The 20,020-nt window shown below is 52.8% G+C and overlaps 1 protein-coding gene across 1 annotated transcript; it reads left to right on the top strand.

The window, feature by feature from the left end:
• The first annotated feature begins 8,577 nt into the window (after positions 1–8,577).
• Positions 8,578–18,779, top strand: HOXA3 (homeobox A3). The gene is given in 4 exon segments (XM_049781995.1): positions 8,578–8,693; positions 15,945–16,587; positions 17,952–18,398; positions 18,401–18,779. Coding segments are annotated over 3 exon segments (1,317 nt in total). The 5' UTR covers positions 8,578–8,693; positions 15,945–16,064; the 3' UTR covers positions 18,748–18,779.
• The last annotated feature ends 1,241 nt before the right edge of the window (positions 18,780–20,020 follow it).

Raw genomic sequence — 20,020 nt, 5'->3', positions numbered from 1 at the left:
GCTGAGACTTATTAACCCTCCCCCTACTACACGCACTTGTAAAACGAAATTAAATCATGCTGAAAATAGCAATTTTCCCAGGAATCATTAATCACCTCATACAATAAATACTTCTTTGTAATTCAACAGCAATTCTGAAAGGCATTCTCTGGGAAAAGTCTGTGGAGAAGAGGGGATCTTCTTGCAAATTATGTGGTCTTGGGCTAAGATGCAGCTTCTTGGCTCTCTGCTCAAAAAGTGGAAATGGATTGTCAAGCTGCAAAATCTCATATGGCAGATTATCGTCACTTAAGGTAAATTCTTGTATTTCTCCTCTGTAGGAGGATGGGAGGGCACAATTGCACCAGGGGTAAAAGGGTAACTTTTTTTTTTCACTTACTCTTACACTCTCTCTAGGAAAGGATGAGAAAGACTCAAGATAGTTTTTCTAAGATTCCGGGGGTGGAAAATGGCATATATTTGCCCAAACTGTCATGAATATGTAAGTGTTGGTAAATTTTATAAGCTGATCCAAAGTGATCCAAAAGATTATAATCATCTGTTCCCTCTGTTTTGCCTCTTCCAGATTTGGTCTTTAAGGGAGCTTGTTCTAAGAGTTTAGAAAATCCCACTTGGTGCTTCAGAATCAAGCATTGTCTGCCCTTTGCTAGGGCAACCATAGAGTTCATCCAGAGGACAAATTTTCTATCTCATTAATTGTTTTTTTTTTTTTAAAGCGAACCCTACTGGCCCTTGAACCCTTGACCTTTAAAGACAGCATTTTGTGTAAGCTCTATAATTCTCCTATCAAGTTGCCCTTACACATGCTCTCATCTTCTTTTTCTTTTTCTCCCTCCTTCCCGCTAATACTCAGCTTCTTTAGTCACAGAACCAAGCTGTGCGTGACTCTGGAGATAAAAGTTTTGTCAACATCTGAAATCAACCTAAATCGGATAGGAGACACTTTAATGGTCACAGTTTGAATTAAATACTTAACATTCTCCCCCCTGAAGAAAAAATGGCACTTTGCAGGCTCTGTTTCCTAGTTTTTGCTGAAATCTACGATATACCCGGCGTTTTATTACAGCAGGAATTCAACTGTGACAGATAGCATAGTAGAGTACTTAATACCCAAGATGGAGCTCATGGGAAGATTACCTAAATATATGGGAGGGGCCCTCTGTGTAGTCTCTGGCTTTAGACCCAGCTGTCTTATATTCTACTCCCCCTCAACACCCGCCTCCTCACCAAGGGTAGCTCCTGCTCTTTCGCTTGGTCTGCTTGCTCCCCTAAGGTTCCAGGTTGTGTGGTTCTGCTCATCCAGGTCTTGTAGCAGTTACAATGATTTCTTTCCCTTGAATGGAGGTGAAGAAACCCCCCTCCCCCAAAGAATCAATGTAGCAAACAGAAACCTGGGGGTTCCCCACTGAATGGCTGTTCTGTGCAGGCAGTGGCTGGCTGCTTTTTTGTACCCTCGCTCTCGCTCTCTTTGTGCTGGGCCACAGACCCCCCTCTTCAAGCCAATTGCCTCACTCAGCATTAAAGTCTACACAAGTCCCCTCCCCAAAGAATATGACCTAGGATAAACAGGAGATGGAAGAAAAGGGTGTTCAGACTCCCAAAGCATCATGAGGGCTGCTGGTGGGTTGTGAGAAGTGTCTCTCTCATCTGACACTACTTCTGAGGTAGAATTCTGGCTGGTCCCAAGGCCCCAGACTCCTAGGGTAACTCCCGTCATTTTGAGGTCAGCCCCACCCTGGCTGTGGGTGGGGAATGGGTGGGGTAGCTCAAAGGGATCCCAGATTGAAAGACTTTCCAAGACTAGTGACCTGGAGGCCATTTCAGTGTCATATTTGTATTGTGGGTAAAGCAACTGAGTCACACCTCCCCCCTGCACACCTTGTTCTGCCTGGCGCACCTGTACCTGGACTTACTACTCCTGAAGTGGACAGCCACAGGTTGCCAAGGCCCCAAGAAAGTGGGGGTAAAGAGACCCTAGTAGTACAGACTAAGCACTGGAGTGCTGAGATGGAGAGCTGACCTCTGAGTGAAGGAGAACCTGGCGGCGGGGGAGGAGGGGCCCCTAGGAGAGTGCAGCAGCTCCCCAGCCACAATCCTCAGCGTTCCAGAAGGATTCCTTCCACCGGGTTGGCTCTGGGCTTGGAATGGCAGCGGCGTGCTTGGGAGCTGGGCACAGACATCTGCACTGGGGAGTCCCGGGAGGTAGAAAAAAGCGAAGCAAGGACCCTGGTTGCTGCAGATAAAGGTGTAGCGCCTGTTCAAGGAGATATTGAAATTGTAATCTTTGGTCACGTGACTCATTAAATAATTAATGCTGGTTCGTCAGGAATGGATCGGAGCGGCCGGGGCCTCACTAGGCATGAGTCTCTCGGAAGTGAGACCCCAACTTCCACTTGCTTTTGAGAGCCACCCCAGCGCTCCGCGGGCGTGCTCAGTTCTTCGGCGGGGAGCGGCGGAGCTGGCGGGGCCAGCCCGGGTGCTGGGGCGAGCGCGCCGCGGGCCGGGAGACGTGAGTTGGGACGCGGGCTGGCCGCGGTCACCTCCCGGCTTTGGTGATGGAGTGGGACGGAGGCGCAGACAGTGGGTAATGTTCCGCTGCACGCTGGGGAGGCGGCCGAGAGACCGCAGGACGGGCGCGCGGCTTTGTTCCCTGTTCCCGGTGTGCATAAATCACCCCGCGCCCGACGAGCGAGCGAGCGAGCGAGCGAGCCAGGCAGCCGGGAGCGCCCCGCGAACGTGCCGAGAGCGGCCGGCGGGCGGCGGCGAGGCTGCGGCTCATGGCGGCGCGGCGCGGGCAGCGAGCGCAGCGGCTCTCTGTGACTCATTAGTCTGCGCGATTTATGGGCACCAGCAGCCCTAGATATTTGACTGGGGATAAGGAAATAGCAACGATAATAATAACCATAATAATTACGATACTCCTAAGCATCGCGGGAGGAGGAGTCGCAGGCCGCGGAGAGGGGCCTAGTGGAGTTTCCTGGGGCGAAGTGGAGAGCGCCGTGCCAAGTGCCTAAGCACCACCTGCTCGGGGTCACGCCGGGCGCCCCCAGCGGGCCACTCCCAGGGACGCAGAGGTCGAGTTTGAACAAGGGAAAGGGAACCCAGCGGCTTTTCCCATTCCCAAAAGTCTGATGGAGGGTGCCCCGCCCCCGCCTCTGCCTCTCTGCCTCCCGCCCCACGCCCCACGGTTGGGTTGGCAGGCTTGGCGCAGTGGCAATGGGGCAACTGCGGGTTTGCGGACACTAGTGAGGTTACTGGGCCGTGGAGTTGGGGTCTGGGGCCTGAGGACCAGGGAACCCTTGAGTATTGGGGCGTAACAGTGATTGCTGGGGAAGCCAGCTGTGTTCCAAGGCGGCTGGTGTGCGTGCAGAATTAGCCAAGTGGAGGGGTCAGGGGATAAGGCCAGAAGAAGTGGCCCACCAGGCAGCATCCCAGCCTGCCAGAGAACTGCAAGGGGGGGGGAGTGCAGAAGAGACCCTCTCTGCCCCTCCCTCCAGCATGTAACCCCCTGGATCCCCAAGTTGGCAGGCAGCTCTGACCACTCGCTAGTTAAATTCAAGGAGGTTGCGGAGATGGAGAGGGATGGATGAGTGGTAGCGGAATTAGGGCAGTGGGCCGTGGTCCACCAGTGTGCAAGCCTGCAGAAGGGCCCGCCTGGTTAGGTATTGTCTGCTGCCTGTGGCCTTTGCAGTTCCCCCATGTTCCCTCCCAGCAGCTAGCAATGTTATGCTCAGAGGAACTGGGCGCTGCTCTGCTCCCTTCAGCCCACTGGGACCGAGTGTTGACTCGGCCAGGGCTCGTCCAGAACTCAGAAGACAAAACCTCTCTAGACTGCCCTACGGCTCACTGATTGAGCCCAGCTCTGATTTCGCGCCAACAGAAATGAACACGATTAGCGAGGTTTCAGGAGAGTCGTTGATTGAATGCTCCCAGACAAGGCTTCCCTTTGTTAGCGAAAGAAAATAAAGCGCGCATTCACACACCCCAAGTTGAGGTGCGTGTGGTGCTCCCAGAGCTGAGCGGACACCACCGGCAAAGCCGCCTCCTCCTCCTGGACTTTCTGCTCCTCCTTCGTTTTATTTTTTCTCACCCCTTCCCCGGTTCTGCCTGACAACCCCCCTTTAAGAGAGAAAGCAAAAGGAGAGTGTGGGTGGGCGGAGACGGAGTATGTATATTAATTTAACAGAAAATAAATCACCATCTCGAGGCCATTTGCAGACTTTTGGAGCAATGAGTGCGACGCACGGACAGAGTGCTCCGGCGACTCCTCTGTGTCCGCGTCACCCCCGGGGCCACGCTGGCGCCGATGCAGGTCGCGCTTCCCGCTCGATTCCTCCAACTTCCCTTCCTTCTCAGCCACTGTTCACCCCCCCTGCTTTTTATTTGTTTCGCAGAACACCAGGACACCAGGAAAGCGGCGAGTCCCTGAGAGTCCCCGAGTTGGAGACAGTGTCCAAGTCAGAGTCGGTGTTGAGCATCTTGCAAGGTAAGTGCTGCGCCCACTCTCGCCGGAAAAGCTGAACGTAGGAGCCGACCTTTGTGATGGATTGACTGTCTCGGGTCAGCTGCCAACCGCTGCCCCTGGCGAAATTCTGGTCAATATAGTAATCTGAGAGGGAAAGGGTGGTGGTCCGCAGCTTCTGAGGGCCTGAAAACGCAGGTCTTTTGGGGGAAGGACAAAGAGACTAAGCACCCTAGGCAGCTTGAAGCTCAGAAGCGCTGGCTGCAGAGACCAAAAGATGCAGCAATTGGGGGTGTCGCAGGATACCCTGAGTGTGTGTTTGGTGTCCAAGGGGCAGCCTTCAAACTAGCCACTGCTTGTCCAGAGCAGGGCCATAGGGCGCTGCGGGCACACTGTGTGGGCTACTTTCCTGATGGGCTGTTGGTGTGCGCTGGGGGAGAGGCTGTGAATTGGGAATCATGGAGGCCCCATGATGATGAGCTCAGCATTAGTAGCAGGAAACTTGTCCACAGACAGCCTCTAAGTCTCTTGCAGCTGTTTGCCATGGCGTGAGGGGTAAATGCTGTATTTTGAAGATGTAGGCCCTGTCGGGCAGAGTCCAGGCAACTCCGTTTCTCTTCTCTCCTCTCCAGTCTGGTTCCTGAGGGAAAGCTTGGTTTTCGTTCTTCGCAGTTTTCTTTTTCCTATGAGGAACAAGGGAAAAGTCTTTTAAAATTCTTTTCAACTTCTGGCTTAATTTGTTCCTCTTAGTTTGGGATGCAGAGAGGTAATTACTATGGTTTATTGCCTTGTAAAAGATCCATAAATTTCGTGCCTATTTTGGGGGGAGGGGCTGTGGGAATCGCTTTCTGAAGCTGGGTCTGAAAGGAATGGGGGCTTTGGCTTTGTTCTTTCCGGGATGATTTCCCTAAAAAGTTCCCCAAGATTTTGTCTACTGCTCCCTGTGCCCACTTTCCTTGAAAATGTACTCCTGGAAACCTTATCAGGTGTTAATTAATTGCAGCATGTGATTCTTTGATGCTTTAAGATTGATCTGGCATTTCAGAGTATACTTACTATTTTATCAGAAAGTAAACACTCAACTGGAAAGCTGAGTTACTTTCTCAGCTACGTGGTCTATGTCAGGTATGGAAAGAACATTCTGGAATTCACAACTCTCCGTGTACAAGATCCGCATCTGCACACAGCTAATCTAATCGAATCATGGGAAGTATAAATAGTGGCAGGAAGCTTGAGACCAATGTGTCTAGAATGAGATACATATCCACATGTGTGTAGAGAGCTCTAAGTCCGTGCTACTGCAGTTGTTCCCATAGGAATATCTCTTGTTAAATAATGATCTGTTTTCTCCACAGAACCCCCTTACATACATATATATACATACAACACCACAGGACAGTGGGTTTAGAGAGCCTTAACTGACACTAAAGAGATGGCTAGACTGAACTTAAAGGGAGAAAAATGTTAAGTGTATTTTTTGATGGTGAAATCAGATTGCAATATTTGAGGTACAGATATATCTAATCAGCTGACAGCCATGCAAATAGTGACCAAATCTTGGTCACCTTGCAAGGCGATGGTTTGCCTATCTTGACTCTGGTTTTTTGCCTATCTAGCCCTCTGTGTTTCCAACCCTATTCAGGTTGGAAAGTAAGTGGAGAGGGACAGGCTGCTCGATTGATGTCAGAGCCCAGGCCTGAGCATCTCTCCCTTATTGCTCGCTAAACTGAAGCTTCAATAGCTCCAGAAAAGAGGATTTCAGGGGACAAAGGAGGACCCAGCTGCTGATTCTCAGTAGCTTAGCCTACACTGGGTCTCTCCCAAGGGAAACCATTTTTGCTTCAAAGAGTTTAACTTCTTGGCTTTTTCATCTGGCATCTCTTCAAAGCACCCCTTTCCACCCCAAGTTCTCATGTTAAATTGTTAAACAGAAGTTGGAGCATTAACTGGTCTGTTAATAGTAGTAGGAGTCTTCTCAGCTGGGAGCTGAGGTACTGCTGGGCCATGCTGGCGTTAAGGCATTTTTCTTCAAGTAGTACCAGACTTCTCCCATTGATTTATGGCCTGTGGAGTTTTCAGTTTGCTCCAGACTCTTCCGAGAGTTCTGAGGGGGGTCCTTCTCATTTCTTGAGTTGAAGCCTGGGCAGAAACTTTGTGTGAGGTGTGTGTGTGTGTGTGTGTGTACATGTGTGTGTGTTTGTGTGTGTGTATAAGCATGCATATTCAAGCAGGGGAAGTTTGCCATAAATTCAATATTTTCAGGTCTTCTCCAGCTTATCTGGGAACTGCAGTGTAAAAACATGGGGGGGGGCAGGTGACATTAGTGGCTGAGTCCTGGTGGGGGGGGGGGGGGGGAGATTGAAGACTTCTAATTGGAAACCAACATTGGGTCCTGTTTTGTTCCCCTAGCCCAAACTTGAGAGGAGTTTTTCCTTTGACTTACTTCTTCAGCTTATAGCTTAGGTCAGAGACTGGGAGATTCTCTTATAGACTCTCTTCCAGCTGTGCCACAGAGAGGACATTGCTGAATAATGTTATCAGTTTAGGCTAGGGCTCACTTCTCAGGAATTAGATCTCTTTACTTTCCCCATGATTAGGACACACCCCCATGGACAGTCCCCATTTCAGAGGGCCTTGCTCTCTCACCAGGCTTTTCTGTTCCTCTGCAGGGGAGGGAAGAAGGGGAGGAATTGTTGCATAGCTTCCTGCAGTGCCTACAAGTGAATCTTGCCCCTTAGAAAGTCCTCAGTCCAAGACCTACTCTCCAGGAGGATGGGAGATGTAGCCCAGGGTTCTTGTCAGTCCTACACACTCCCAGAAAAGGGTCCAACTTTGCTGACAATGTAGTGAGAGGGCAACAGTGTGGAAATGAGTGGTGGTGGGGCTAGGCAGAAAAGAGAATGGCATTTATTTGTTTCAAGCAGGTTCTTCCTGCACAGCTGCTCCAGTTCAAGTGCTGCTTGTGGATATGGGACTGTCTTGGGAAAGGGCAAATTGGCAGAGTGGACCGAGCTGTCTTGTAGGTTAACTCAAAGGATGCCAACAATATTTGGTTCTCTCTTGGTGTATAATCTTCTCTCTCTCTCTCTCTTCTCTCTCTCTCTCTCTCTCTGTGTCACTCTCTCCTCTCTCTGTCACACATATTGCTTTCTCCTACATTTTTCATCATTAGGAGCCTATACTTTCATGTCTCACTTAGCTGTTGTTCTGAAGAAAGCTCACGACTGTTCAGGGTACTTTGTGACCCACTATTATACTAAGAGCCTTTCTTCTGGGGGGCACCCAAGGAAGCAAAACCAGCTAGATTTGGAGGAGGAGGTGTTCTAGCCCTTTGTCATGCAATTATGTGTCTTTTAGGTTTCTCCAGTGACTTTGGTGTATGGTGTGGGTGTTAGCAAACTCCTGCACAATGGTAGGCTGCTGGGAAGAGAGTGGACTGGGCCGGCCTGTCATCACTGTTTTTTTTTTTTTTTTTTTTTTGAAACAGGTTCTGGGTTTTGCCTTTTGATGCTGTCCTGCAGGCCAGAGGAGAGTGGAGTGCTTAGGGATGCTGGGCTCAGCTTGTCCAAGAGCCAAAGAATGCTAGGGAAGTTGTGTGGACTCTAAGAATAGAGTCAGTATTGCTGTCCCCTTGTGTCTGTAGCCAGTGTAAAGAAATAGAAGCTGAGCTAAATAGCCTTGTGGGCACATGTTGGTGATGCGGTGGGGGAGAACCCCCAAGTATCCTACTGCCCTAGTTAAATCTCTTCTCTCGAACTCCACTGCTAGTCAAGGTCTCCTTCCCCAAAGCAAAATGTTTTGCTCAGAAATTCAGCTCCTTCAGTGTTTCCCTATTTCAAATCAAAGGATTTAAGTTGACGTAAGACCACGTGAGCACATAATACAGCGCATTATAGTGGCATTTGGAGCGGAGACCCAGGCAGGCTTCGCCTGTGATTACGTTTACTAGATTCTCTACAGAAGAAGAGAGAGAGAGAGAGAGAGAGAGAGAAGAGAGAAGAGAGAGAGAGAGGAGAGAGAGAGAGAGAGAGAGAGAGAGAGAGCAAGAGAGAGAGCAAGAGAGAGAGAGAGCTCCCCCCCCACACGTACCCACCCCTCCTTCTCCTTCCCCTTCTCCGGAGAGCGCGCCTCCTAGCGGGTTGCAGTTTTTCAGCACTCATGGAGCAGTTCTGGGCAAGCTAGCCGGCTTGGGACTCCAGGCCTACACCAGGAGGATGGAATTTATTTTAAGGTATTTCCGCCGATTGTTCATATCGAGAGTGAGTTATGCTGTGAGAGACAAAGGTCAGGCCAGAAGACCCCGCTTCACTGACAGGACCCCTCTCCCCCCTCCTTCCTTTGTTTCTCCATTAGAAAACGAATCGGTGGAAAAGATCCCCAGTTAGTGTGCCCAGGCCGAGTTGAATTTTTCTAAAAAATGTTGGGAGTGTGTAAAGGAAGGGACACCTAGGGGGCTCCTAGTGGGCGGGAGGGGGCTTTCGTTTGTTCAGGGCAGCGGGCAAGGCTAGTGGCTTGCAGCCTTGCGGAGGAAAACATCCTAAAGGGGCAGCGGCGAGGTGGTGAGGCTTACAGCCTCACTAGCTCCAGGCCCAGCCGACACTGCCTGGAGGCCATGGGGGTGGGGTGGCTGATCTGGGCCCGGAGCCGCTGGGTTGGCGGTGCTGGCCGCGCGATGGACTCTAGGGCTGAGCTGGGCAGCCAGAGCAGCCAAGAGAGAGAGATCAATGAGTGTGCAGAGGCGCTGCCATTTTATTGATGATGCTTCAGGCCACTTTGTTCAGTGCCCGTTGCAGAAGAGCCTTCCCACACACCCCAGAGCGAAGGATCCGGGATTTGGGGGTAGAGGGTAAAAGAGTCATTGTTTCCCAGCACCCTCTGCTTCGTGGGGGTAAGAACAGAGCAAATCTAGGGGAAGCCAGCACAGAGGTGGTGCCTGAGAGCCAGGTTAGTCAAACAAACCCGGAGACAGGAAGGAGGAAGGAGGCCGCCCGGGCTGGGTTGGGGCTTTTTAGGGTGCCCGAGACCGACAGCGCTCCCCATGTACCCTTCACCCTGCTCAGAGAGTTGAGGGATAGCCAGAAAGGAAAGGAAGCACAAGCCTCCGAATGGCAGGAAGCCGAGGTCGACTTGACTCAGCCAGGTCCGCAGAGCCTTGCAGCCGCGCTGCAACCAGGAGCGAGATGGGACCTAGTTCAGCAGTGCTTCCAAGCAGTGGGGAGGGGGAAATCCAGCTAATTGGGCTTCGGGGACCCAGCACTCCACTCATGGAGAGGATAGAAACTCCATGAAAAAAAGAAAAAGAAAAAAACTTTGCCTTCCTCTGATCAGGAGCTTTCTGAGCAGGGGGAGGAGCCCACCAGGAATCTGGAGTTCTATTTGGATTTGTTCCGTGATTTTTTTTTTTGCAGGGGTTAAAATATCTGATTTCCCCAGTATTTGGTGGTGGTGGGGGAGAGGAATCAAATCCTTGCTCCTCAACGAGTAGAATTTATTTTTTCTTAAGGTCAGGGCGACAGCTGCCTTCCTCTCTGTGGCTCTACCCTCTCACTGTGCCTGGCTGAGGCCATTTAAAGAGCCCTAAAACACCCCTTGGAAATAAAATGTAAGCTTTAATTGCTGTTCAATTACTTGTCAGCAATTTCATATGATTTATGACCCAGTTCTGGCACATTTTTGACCCCAGTTAAAGACTCATAAATAATATAGTTTTCACTCAGAAAGAATGAAAGGGAATATAGGTTTGTTTAAGGCATCTTTTTAGTATGCTTCAGTGCCCAGCATGTGGAAATAAATGCCTGGGGAAAGGGCTCTGAGTATAAAACATTTGCACAGTTGAAAGTCAGTAGTTTGTAGAGCACCCCTCGGGTATTTCTCTTAAAGAGAGCGCTGAGGCTCGCGAAGCCCTAGGACTTCAACTCGGGGATCAATGGGTGGCCACGGGCAAACCAGATTTTCTCTCCCATTCTGGGGCTTCCCTGCCTTCTTGACAACAATTGTTCCTCATCTTCCTCTTTGGGTGGCAGTCCCCCCTACCCCACTGCCACCCCACCCCCCAGACTGACTCCCTGGGAGACGCTCTGAAGGGGAGAAGGCTGTAGACACCCTTCAGCTCTGCCTGTGCTGGAAAATGTTTTCTTCTGGCCCACAGGGAGGGATTAGAAAAGAAGCTTGGGATTTAGGTGGGTGGGGTGGGCATCATTTCAGGAACCCAGGACATTCCCTTCTCCAAAGAAAATTTTAGGGTTTTGTTCCTAGAGGTAAAATATGCGGGCTTTTGCCTAAAAAGCAGCGACTCATTTTTTGGTGGTGCAAATGGACAGGCAGTATTTTCTTTCAAAATCAGTACAAAACTAGCAACCTTCGAGCTACAGTAAATGAGTATGACCTCATTCACCCCTCAGCTTAGGTCCCAAAGCCAAAAAAAAAAAAAAAAAGAAAAAAAAAAAGCCAGTTTGCTGGTTTGGGGGGCAAAACGCCCAACTCCCTCTCCCCAAGCCCCAAGCTAGGGTGCCAGGAGCCCTTCTTCTGCTCCCTGTTTTCTGTCTGTCGCTGGGGGCTTACCATCGCCCCATCGCCATCGCCCACCATAGCTTCTCAGTCTCCTTTCTCCAGGGTGGCAGATCCGCCCAGGCCCTAGTGTTTGACCCCGCACAGTGATGGCCCAGGGGTGCCCGGCCTTCCCCAACCCGCGCCCTTCGCCCGGTGGCCCGGGGGCAGGTTCTCACGAAGAGTTGGCCATCCCTGCAGCTGCTGAGCGAGCAGGCGGCGAGAGTCGTGTCAGCAGTTTGGAGGAGAAAGTACGGGTTGATTATTGACCCACGCCTTCATTTCTTTAAATGCCACATGCGACCCGGCCTGTTTGAAGAGAAAAGGCCGCCGAGCGGATTTTTTTGCGGTGGGCTCTCTCCTCCTACGCGGCCCTGGCTTCCCCTTTCAAGTCGTGCGGCTGCAATCTGCCATAAGGAGCAAGTGTTTGCTGTTTTGTGCTCTGTTTACAGCTTTGGGGAGGCAATCATAAATCTTGCCCAGCCAATAAATGACAAAAACCATTGGTATGCATGAGGCCCACCCCTGGCCCAGAGTGCTTTTTGATTTCTCCCTTTTCCCTTGGCTTTGTTTTTGCTCTAAGGTGACACTTTGGCTCCCTGACAGTTTAAACACACTACTTATATTTTAACACCTTCCTTTAGAAAGACTGGCCGTTGACACCTTGGAATTGCATTAAAGCCCATCTCCTCTCTCTTCTCTCTCTCTCCTCTCTCCTCTCTCTCTCTCTCTCTCTCTCATCTCTCTCTCTCCTGTCTCTCTCTCTCTCCCCTCTCTCTCTCTCCATCTCCATTTCCTTGGAGGGTTGGCTTGTGGGGTGTTGTGGGCGGCTTTGGAAGGGAGCAAGCTCGGTCCCCCTGGAAAGTTGTGGCTAGATGGTGACTGGAGATTTGTGAGCCAGTTTCAGACTGGGGCCTGGGACATCTGTGGGAAAGAGCCCTTTCCTAGATGCGCGCCTGGGGCTCTGAGTCCCGCTGGTCTTGTCGTTCTGGGAAGCGAGCTTCGCGTTGGTGCTATGAAATGAGCGTCCTTATTCTTGGTGGGACAAACGCTCCCGGCCCTTTTCGCAGCACGCCCTACCGCCAGGCTCCTAGGCATGCCAAGGGGGGATCTGCCTCCAAGTACCTACAACTCCAGAGAGCCCCATCTTGTACGGAGGGGCCATCCCTATTCCAGACCTCACCCAAGACTGACTGTGTGCGAGGTTCTTGGAGTGAGTGGCAGATGAGGCCAACTGTTTAAAAGTTCGGGGAAGTCTCTTCTGCTCCGTTCATCCGGACTTTTTGAAAACGTCCAGGCTGGCCCCCTTGCTTGCGTGGTTTCTCAAACCCATCCCTGAGAAATCGAGGGCCAGACCCAGAGCCCCTTTGTGAGAGCCCAATTGTTCTCATTTAGCATAATTTTCACTGGACTTCTGGGACGCCTCGGAGCGAGCAGTAGCGGAGCAGAGCAGAGCAGAGGGAGGGCGGGCAGGGCGGGGGTAGCCCTCTTCCCGGCCCCGCCGTCGAGCTCCCCCTCTCGCGCGGTCCCTCCCCTCCCCTCGGCCGCATCCTCCCCGGCCGCCCCGCGCTTCCCCGGCCGCCCGGGGCTTCCCGCCCCCAGCACCCCCACCGCACCCCCCGACCAGACGCGGCTCCCTGCGCTGTAATATTCATAAGAAACATACCCAAGTCGGCTGCCACTAGCCCAGGCCGCGCCCGCGCCGCGCCGCGCCCCGCCAGGCGCTTATCTCCGGGGCCGGCGGCTGCTGCCCCCGGAAGGGCAGGGGGCGGGGGCGCGGGGGAGGGAGGGAGGGACGGGTGGGGCGGAGGGTGGGTCCCCGTCGCCCCAGTCCGCCCTGGGCGAGCCGCGCCGAGCAGCGGGAGGGCGGCCACGCTCCGCGCCGCGGCGTTCCGGGCCTCGGGGCAGTGCCTCGCGCCCGCCGCGGCCCACGGTCCATGCTGCTGAGGGTCGGTGGCCGGCGCGCGCGGAGGGGACCCGGCGGGGGCCCGCCCAGCCCGGCCGGGGGGCCGCAGGCCGAGGCCGACCCCGCGCATGCGCTCGCAGCGCTCGCGGCGCCCGGGAGAAGTTAAGGTAAGCTGGCCGCGCGGGCGCTGAATGGCGAGCGAACGTCTGGGTGATTTATGGCCGCAGACTTATAATCTCGGTTCAAGAAGAGTTCACAAGCCGGAGCTTCCTTCCCGGCAGTGACTGATCCCTTACACTTCGAGGTTCAGGCCGCGCTCCCCTCCCCGCCCCCAGCCCCCGCCGCCACTTGGCTGGGGGTGGCCGGGCCGGAGGGAGGCGGGCGAAGGGACGCGGGGACGCGGGGGGGCTCTCCTCGACCCCAAGTTCCCGCAGAAACTCGGGGCTCGAGCTCTTTGAGGGCAGGGGGGGCAATGGGGCAATGGGGCAAGGGACCGCGTCCGTCCCTGGAAGGCAGAAAGAAGGTGGGATTTGGGCCGATCTAGCAGAGAGACAATAGGCTTGCTGGCGAGGCGCTCGTTTTGCCTGCCCACCCTCAGGCCCAATAACCTGGACCTATTGTCCAGAGATAGCACCTCTTTTTCCCCAGGACCCCCTAGTCCTTAGCCCTTTGCTTGGAGGGTGTGGGGTGTGTGTGTGTGTGTGTGTGTGTGTGTGTGTTGCAAAGTGGTGCAAAGCAAAGTTTCCTGGCTGGCACACCACCAACTTCTTTACTGGTCTGCAAAACTTTGGGGGCTGAGTTGGGGGAGGGGGGTAAGGTGCTTGTCTGCTGACCTCAAACAATAGAAAAGAGGTTGGTGGGATCTCGGAGGTAAATTCTGGTTGTAAATTTATGTCGGTGGTTGCAGTGCGCTTTGATTTTAAAGGGCAATTGTTATTTAGCAAGACAAATGCACACTTGATGAAAAGACTTAAGCAAGCAGGCTTGTAGCTTGTGATAATGGATTAGCAAGTCACTTGAAATATTGCACGCTCAGAAATCAACTTAATTTTGTTTTATCTAATATCTTGCCGTTCTCAAGTGTCTGGAGTAATTTTTTTAACCTAACGTTTTATTTTATACAAACTCTAGTATCTTAAAAATTTATTAAAAAAAAAACAGCCATTAACACTCTCCAAATGTAATAGGAACCATTTTCCGTGAAAGAACAGCAATCAGACATTTAATAGGCTATTCAGCTGCAAATTTTATTTAATCTTTACTTACTTTTGATCCTGGATTCTGTAGCTTCCTATTTATTTCCAAAGGAGAAAGAGTACTCCAGGACTCAAGAGCATACACAATAACTCCGGATAAGGGATGCTGTAATTTTAAATTGAGGTTCTGGAAAATTAATTGTGCCTGTTTTCCAGATGTTGGTTATATTGTTGGTTGAATGAAACCCAAAGGATCCCGTTAACAACAAAATGATGGTCGCCCGTTGTTTAGAAGCTTATTTTATTATTCTCTTTAATAACAAAGTATCTGCTATTTGTGGAAACTTGAATAACTCTAGCACTCAAATACAGAGTTGAGTCAGTTGTGTAAAATGCTTTTCTTCATGAATTTGTCATTTTATATTTTAAATGATGAGAGAAAGGACTACATCTCAAGGTGTGTGTATTTGTAGACTCACGTGGAACTTTTCAGGACTGAGAATTACAGGTTTACCAGAGTTGAAGGAGAGGACAAACAAAATACAAGTTTCACGACTACAAACTACATTCTGAATAAAAAGGGTTTCAATGGCTTTTTAGATTTTTAGATTTTCGCCCTTGACTTGGTGATTGTGAAGCAGGTAAACAGACCAAGTCACAAACATCGACAACCACAGCAGCACACAAAGATCAGGGAACTCTGGCAGGATTTTATGGTTTGTGCTTCTATCCCTCGTCCAGAGCCAAATGACCCCCATACATCAAATTACATAGCAGTTTCTAAGACAGAACCTATTATCGTTAAGTTGGAAGGAGAGTTCAAGCTGTGGTCATGGAGATGAACGCTGGTTTTTCAGGTTCCTGGTGGGTTGTTTTTTTTCTCTAATCCATCATGTTTTAACAGGTAGAATTTGATAGTTGCCTTGAATAACAGCACCTCAGAAAGTCCAAAACAGGAGGATCTGGGGACCTTTTATAACTAGGGAAAAGAGATGGGAGTGGCTTGCTGGGACATGCCTGAGTACTAGGGAGAGGAAAGCAGGAAAGAATTGTCCAGAGTTTTGAGTTGTGACTAGCTGGAGGGGGGTGTTGTTGGTTCCCCCTCGCACGGAACGTTCTGCACAAAGTTTTTCTCGGGCCACAAGAGACTCCGTCTGGAGGTGGTGGCTCTTATCCTTGCATGGACTAACCTGCTTGCCAACTCAATCTTTACTACCAGGGCAGAGCCAATTGGGCCGGAAACAATGGTTGCCCACCCTCTCTGGATTGCTAGTAGATCCAAGAAGGGGCTGCGGGGAGTCCCCAACCTGTTGTGGCTCATTTGGGTGGCTCGTTGGGTCAAATAAGAGCCCTAAACACGGGGCCAGAGGAACAAAAATTGGCGACCCAAGTTCCCTTTTGCCTCTTCTCTCCTCCCAAACTCCAGAGAGGACTCTAGTCTTGATGTTCCCCTTGGACCAAGGAACTATAGACACAGATTCCCCAAGTGTCTTCTTCTTGGTAAAGAGGGAGCCCAACCCTGTTCTTTTGTAGCCACCACCAGGGCCTTCCTCCTCTAGACTCCACGTCCCGGGAGCCGGGGTTCGGGTCCTCCCTCACTCTCTTCCTCTGGCCCCGGAAAACTCCCCAACTCCAGACGCAAGTTAAGCAAATATTTGTAGCTGCCAGTAAATTCCAGCGGCTTTTTATAGCGCGGCTCTGTGCGCCTGGGGCCAAGTCGTGCTGCTAAATATTGCTGACCACTTTTTCTTTTATGGCTTTCATGTCACTTAGCTATTGAGAGTAAGATGGATTTGCGCGGAGCCCTCACCGCGCTGCGCTTCTCGCTCCCCAGGTCTGCGCGGGGCGGCCATTGGCGGCGGAGCGTCACGTGACCGCGGGGGCGTGCCAATGTGCGCCCTCACGGGTGTCCAGCCCCGGTCAGAGTGTGCGAGCAACATCTGCAAACTGCGCGATGCAAAAAGCGACCTACTACGACAGCTCTGCGATCTACGGTGGCTACCCCTACCAGGCAGCCAACGGGTTCGCCTATAATGCCAGCCAGCAGTCCTACCCCGCGGCCACGGCCCTGGGCGCCGAGGGCGAGTACCACCGGCCAGCCTGCTCACTCCAGTCCCCCATCGCGGGGGGCCACCCCAAGGCGCACGAGCTGAGCGAAGCGTGCCTGCGGACCCTGAGCGGCCCGCCCAGCCAGCCCCCGGGTCTGGGCGAGCCGCCCCTGGCCCCCCCGCCGCCCCAGGCCGCGCCCCCTGCCCCGCAGCAGCCGCAGCCCCCACCACAGCCCCCCGCGCCCGCCGCAGCGGTGCCCCCGACCCCCTCCTCCGTGTCCCCACCTCAGAATGCCAGCAACAACCCTGCCCCTGCCAGCTCCGCCAAGAGCCCCCTGCTCAACTCACCCACGGTGGCCAAACAAATCTTCCCCTGGATGAAAGAGTCCCGGCAAAACACAAAGCAGAAAACCAGCGGCTCCAGCTCAGGTAAAGGGGTGCCTTCTGGAGGAGGGGGCCCCAACTGGGGTCCTGCTACCACCAACCACCCTGGCCAGCACTGTCTGCAAGAGCCCGGATGTTCCCAAGAATCCACTGTGCCTCCACCCTCTTCCCATAGACCTTTCCAGACCTTTGCAGCCAGGGAGGTGGCAGGTCTGTGTGTGTGTGCTCAGGAAATCCCAGAGGGAGATGGCGAGGGCAGTCTCTCTGGAACCCTCAGAGAAGAGGGGCCTCCTGCACTTGGACCCTCTTCTGGCCCACCCCTGAAGTTGGGGTTTTGGAACAGCAAACCTGGGCTCCATTCCCACACAGCTCTTCATATTAAACAAATAGTGGACCCTGACCGCCTTCCCTAAAATGTGAAAGCATAAAGACAGGCCTAACTATCCTCTAAGTGTGAACCAATGCCTTTTCTCTCATCAGAGCCAACTTGGAATCTGCTCCTAGGGATGGAATGACCAGCCCCACTAAGGCTTAGCATCAGGAAGGCAGCTTGGGGCCTCCTGGGCAAGGGGGTGTGAACATGTCATCCTAATAGGAACCACATGGGCCTCCTAAAGCTGAGCTCCAGGGAAGAGACACCAAGTTCTCAGCAACTCCCCATCCATGCCTACTGTTCCCTTCTCCAAGTGAAACTCTCAGGAACCAGTATTTTGTGGGGGAGAGAGAGAGAGAGAGACAGAAGAAACAGAGAGAGAGAGAGAGAGAGAGAGAGAGGAAGAGAGAGAGAGAGAGAGAGAGAGAGAGAGGAGAGAGAGGAGAAACAAGATTGGTGACCAAAGCTGGGCAGGCTGCACTGTGATATGGAGAACTCTAATCAATTGAATCTATCTCCTCCCAGTAGGCCTGCCCCCTCTCTCACCCAGCCACCAGAAAGAGTGACTTTCCAAGGGAGCCTTTAGCAGGGAAAGCTTTCCAGGCTGGAGCTGCCTTTCCCCATCACCCCAGGGCAGAGTAAATTAATGGCCAATGGAGGCAACAGTCCAGCTCTCCAGGTGATAAGGGAAGGGCTTCTTGAGTGGCCAGTCTGATCTGCCCACCAGGAGCTGCGTAGACTGGGCAGTGAGTGCTGAAGGACAGGGAATACAAAGCAGGAAGGACACTGGTGCGGACCTCCACTTTTCTTTCTGCCCTTTCCCTCTAGAGAAGCCGGGCATTCAGTTTCAGAGTCTGGCATCCCCAGCTCCCTGCTCGCTCGGCCCACCAGGGCAGCGGGCAGCCGCTCTCCTTCTATCTCCTCCTCTCTGGGCCAGCCCAGGCTCTCGTGGGCCCGGAGTAAGGAGGGGCTGGCGGGACCGGGGCGGGGCTCCCGGCACCCCCTGACGCCTCTCTTCCTCTCTCTGTGCTCGTAGGGGAGAGCTGCGCAGGCGACAAGAGCCCGCCCGGGCAGGCGGCGTCCAAACGCGCGCGCACGGCCTACACGAGCGCGCAGCTGGTGGAGCTGGAGAAGGAATTCCACTTCAACCGCTACCTGTGCCGGCCGCGCCGCGTGGAGATGGCCAACCTGCTGAACCTGACCGAGCGCCAGATCAAGATCTGGTTCCAGAACCGCCGCATGAAGTACAAGAAGGATCAGAAGGGCAAGGGCGTGCTGACGTCGTCCGGGGGCCAGTCCCCGAGTCGCAGCCCCGTGCCCCCCGGCTCGGGGGGCTACCTGAACTCCATGCATTCTCTGGTCAACAGCGTCCCTTACGAGCCCCAGTCGCCCCCGCCTTTCTCCAAACCCCCCCAGGGCGCCTACGGGCTGCCCCCAGCCTCTTACTCTGCACCCTTGCCCAACTGCGCGCCTCCGCCGCCCCCCAGAAGCGCTACCCGGCGGCGGGCGCGGGGGGCACACCCGACTACGACCCGCACGCGCATGGCCTGCAGGGCAACGGCAGCTATGGGACCCCACACTTACAGGGAAGCCCCGTCTTCGTGGGGGGCAGCTATGTGGAGCCCATGAGCAACTCTGGGCCCGCCCTCTTTGGCCTCACGCACCTCCCCCACGCCGCCTCGGCCGCCATGGACTGGGGCGCAGGCCCCTTGGGCAGCGGCCACCATCACGGGCCTGGGCCGGGGGAGCCGCACCCCACATACACGGACCTTACCGCCCACCATCCTTCTCAGGGAAGAATTCAGGAAGCCCCCAAACTCACCCACCTGTGATGGTGGGCGCGGGGCTATGCCAGGAGAGTCCCCCACCCCACCCACAGACCCTTCTTCCTCTGCTTGGTTTTGTTTTTTGGTTTTGTTTTGTTAAAGGTTCCTGCAGTCCTTCCCTTTTCTCTCCTCCAGATCCCCTCGAGCCCTCCCGACCCTGTTTTGTTTTCTTTGGTAACGCGGTTTTTTTTTTTTAATAGTTTATGTGACGTAGCAATCTTGGTTGCTGGAATGGCTGTCAGTATGTGTAGCGGTATTTATCTCCCGCCCTCGCTCGGCCCGCTGGCCCTGCACCCTTGTACCTTTCTACTCTTTGATCAGAAACAGGGTATATGAACAAATTTTCTAGCCTAGTTCTTCAATGTGAATTTGTTCGTACGTTATGGCTCCCGAGAGGAAGCGATTTTTTTTTTAAAAAAACTTTTAGTTTCTTTTTTTTTTTAAATTGCACTTCTTGTAAAGAGCGAGAAAAAAAAATCAAAAGGCGCTTTGAAACAGGGGTTCCCTGTGCAAGGATGGACTAAGTGTACGTCTTTCCGTGTGTGTCTGCTGGTGAACTAGTCAGATTTATTTATTTTTTTGCAAGCATTGAGTAATCTAAGTTTTAAAATATTATTTTATCCCCATCCGTTCGTATTTAATAATTAAAGAAATTCTGTACCCTGATATTGTTCAGGAGGTTTGTTGGCCTTTGTTCAATGGCGTATTGGCGTACATAGAAAAAAAATTTATTGAAAGGGGAAGCGTAATTCTTTATAAAAAAATAACGGTAACGATGCAATATACCAGAGGAGGGTCCCGCTTTTGATTTAGGTTTTTATGACATCCGGGCGAAACTGAAAAAAAAAATAACTGTAAGGCGAAAAAAAATGTTAAGATTGGTTTTGAGAGTTCTACATTCCTTGCTGCTCACATTCTGAGAAGACAAAACAAAAAAATAAAGTTTTTATTCTGAATAATATCCGAGTGTAGAAGGGATTCTTTGGCCGAAGATGGGGCGCGCTGGTCTGGCGGGCCAGCTGGACTTGCAGACCGCAGCAACGCTCCGCTTCCACCGCAGGCCTGGCCGGGCACCCCGAGTGCAAACGTGGCGAGGACTCGGCGAGCGGCAGCCCTCCCGGAGGCTTCAGTTCTGCAAACACCCAGACGCGGCCTGGTTCCCAGCTGCCATGAGCCCAGCAGCAAGCGCGGGGCTAGGAGGCGCCGATGCCCGGGAAACAATGGCCTCGGTCCCCCTGCACGGCGGGGGGCGCCCAGGTGCTCAGGCGGCCCCGCCAAA

Source organism: Suncus etruscus, chromosome 10, assembly GCF_024139225.1.
Source record: "Suncus etruscus isolate mSunEtr1 chromosome 10, mSunEtr1.pri.cur, whole genome shotgun sequence".
Taxonomy (NCBI): Eukaryota; Metazoa; Chordata; class Mammalia; order Eulipotyphla; family Soricidae; genus Suncus; species Suncus etruscus.
This window is presented reverse-complemented; position numbering and strand designations above follow the sequence as displayed.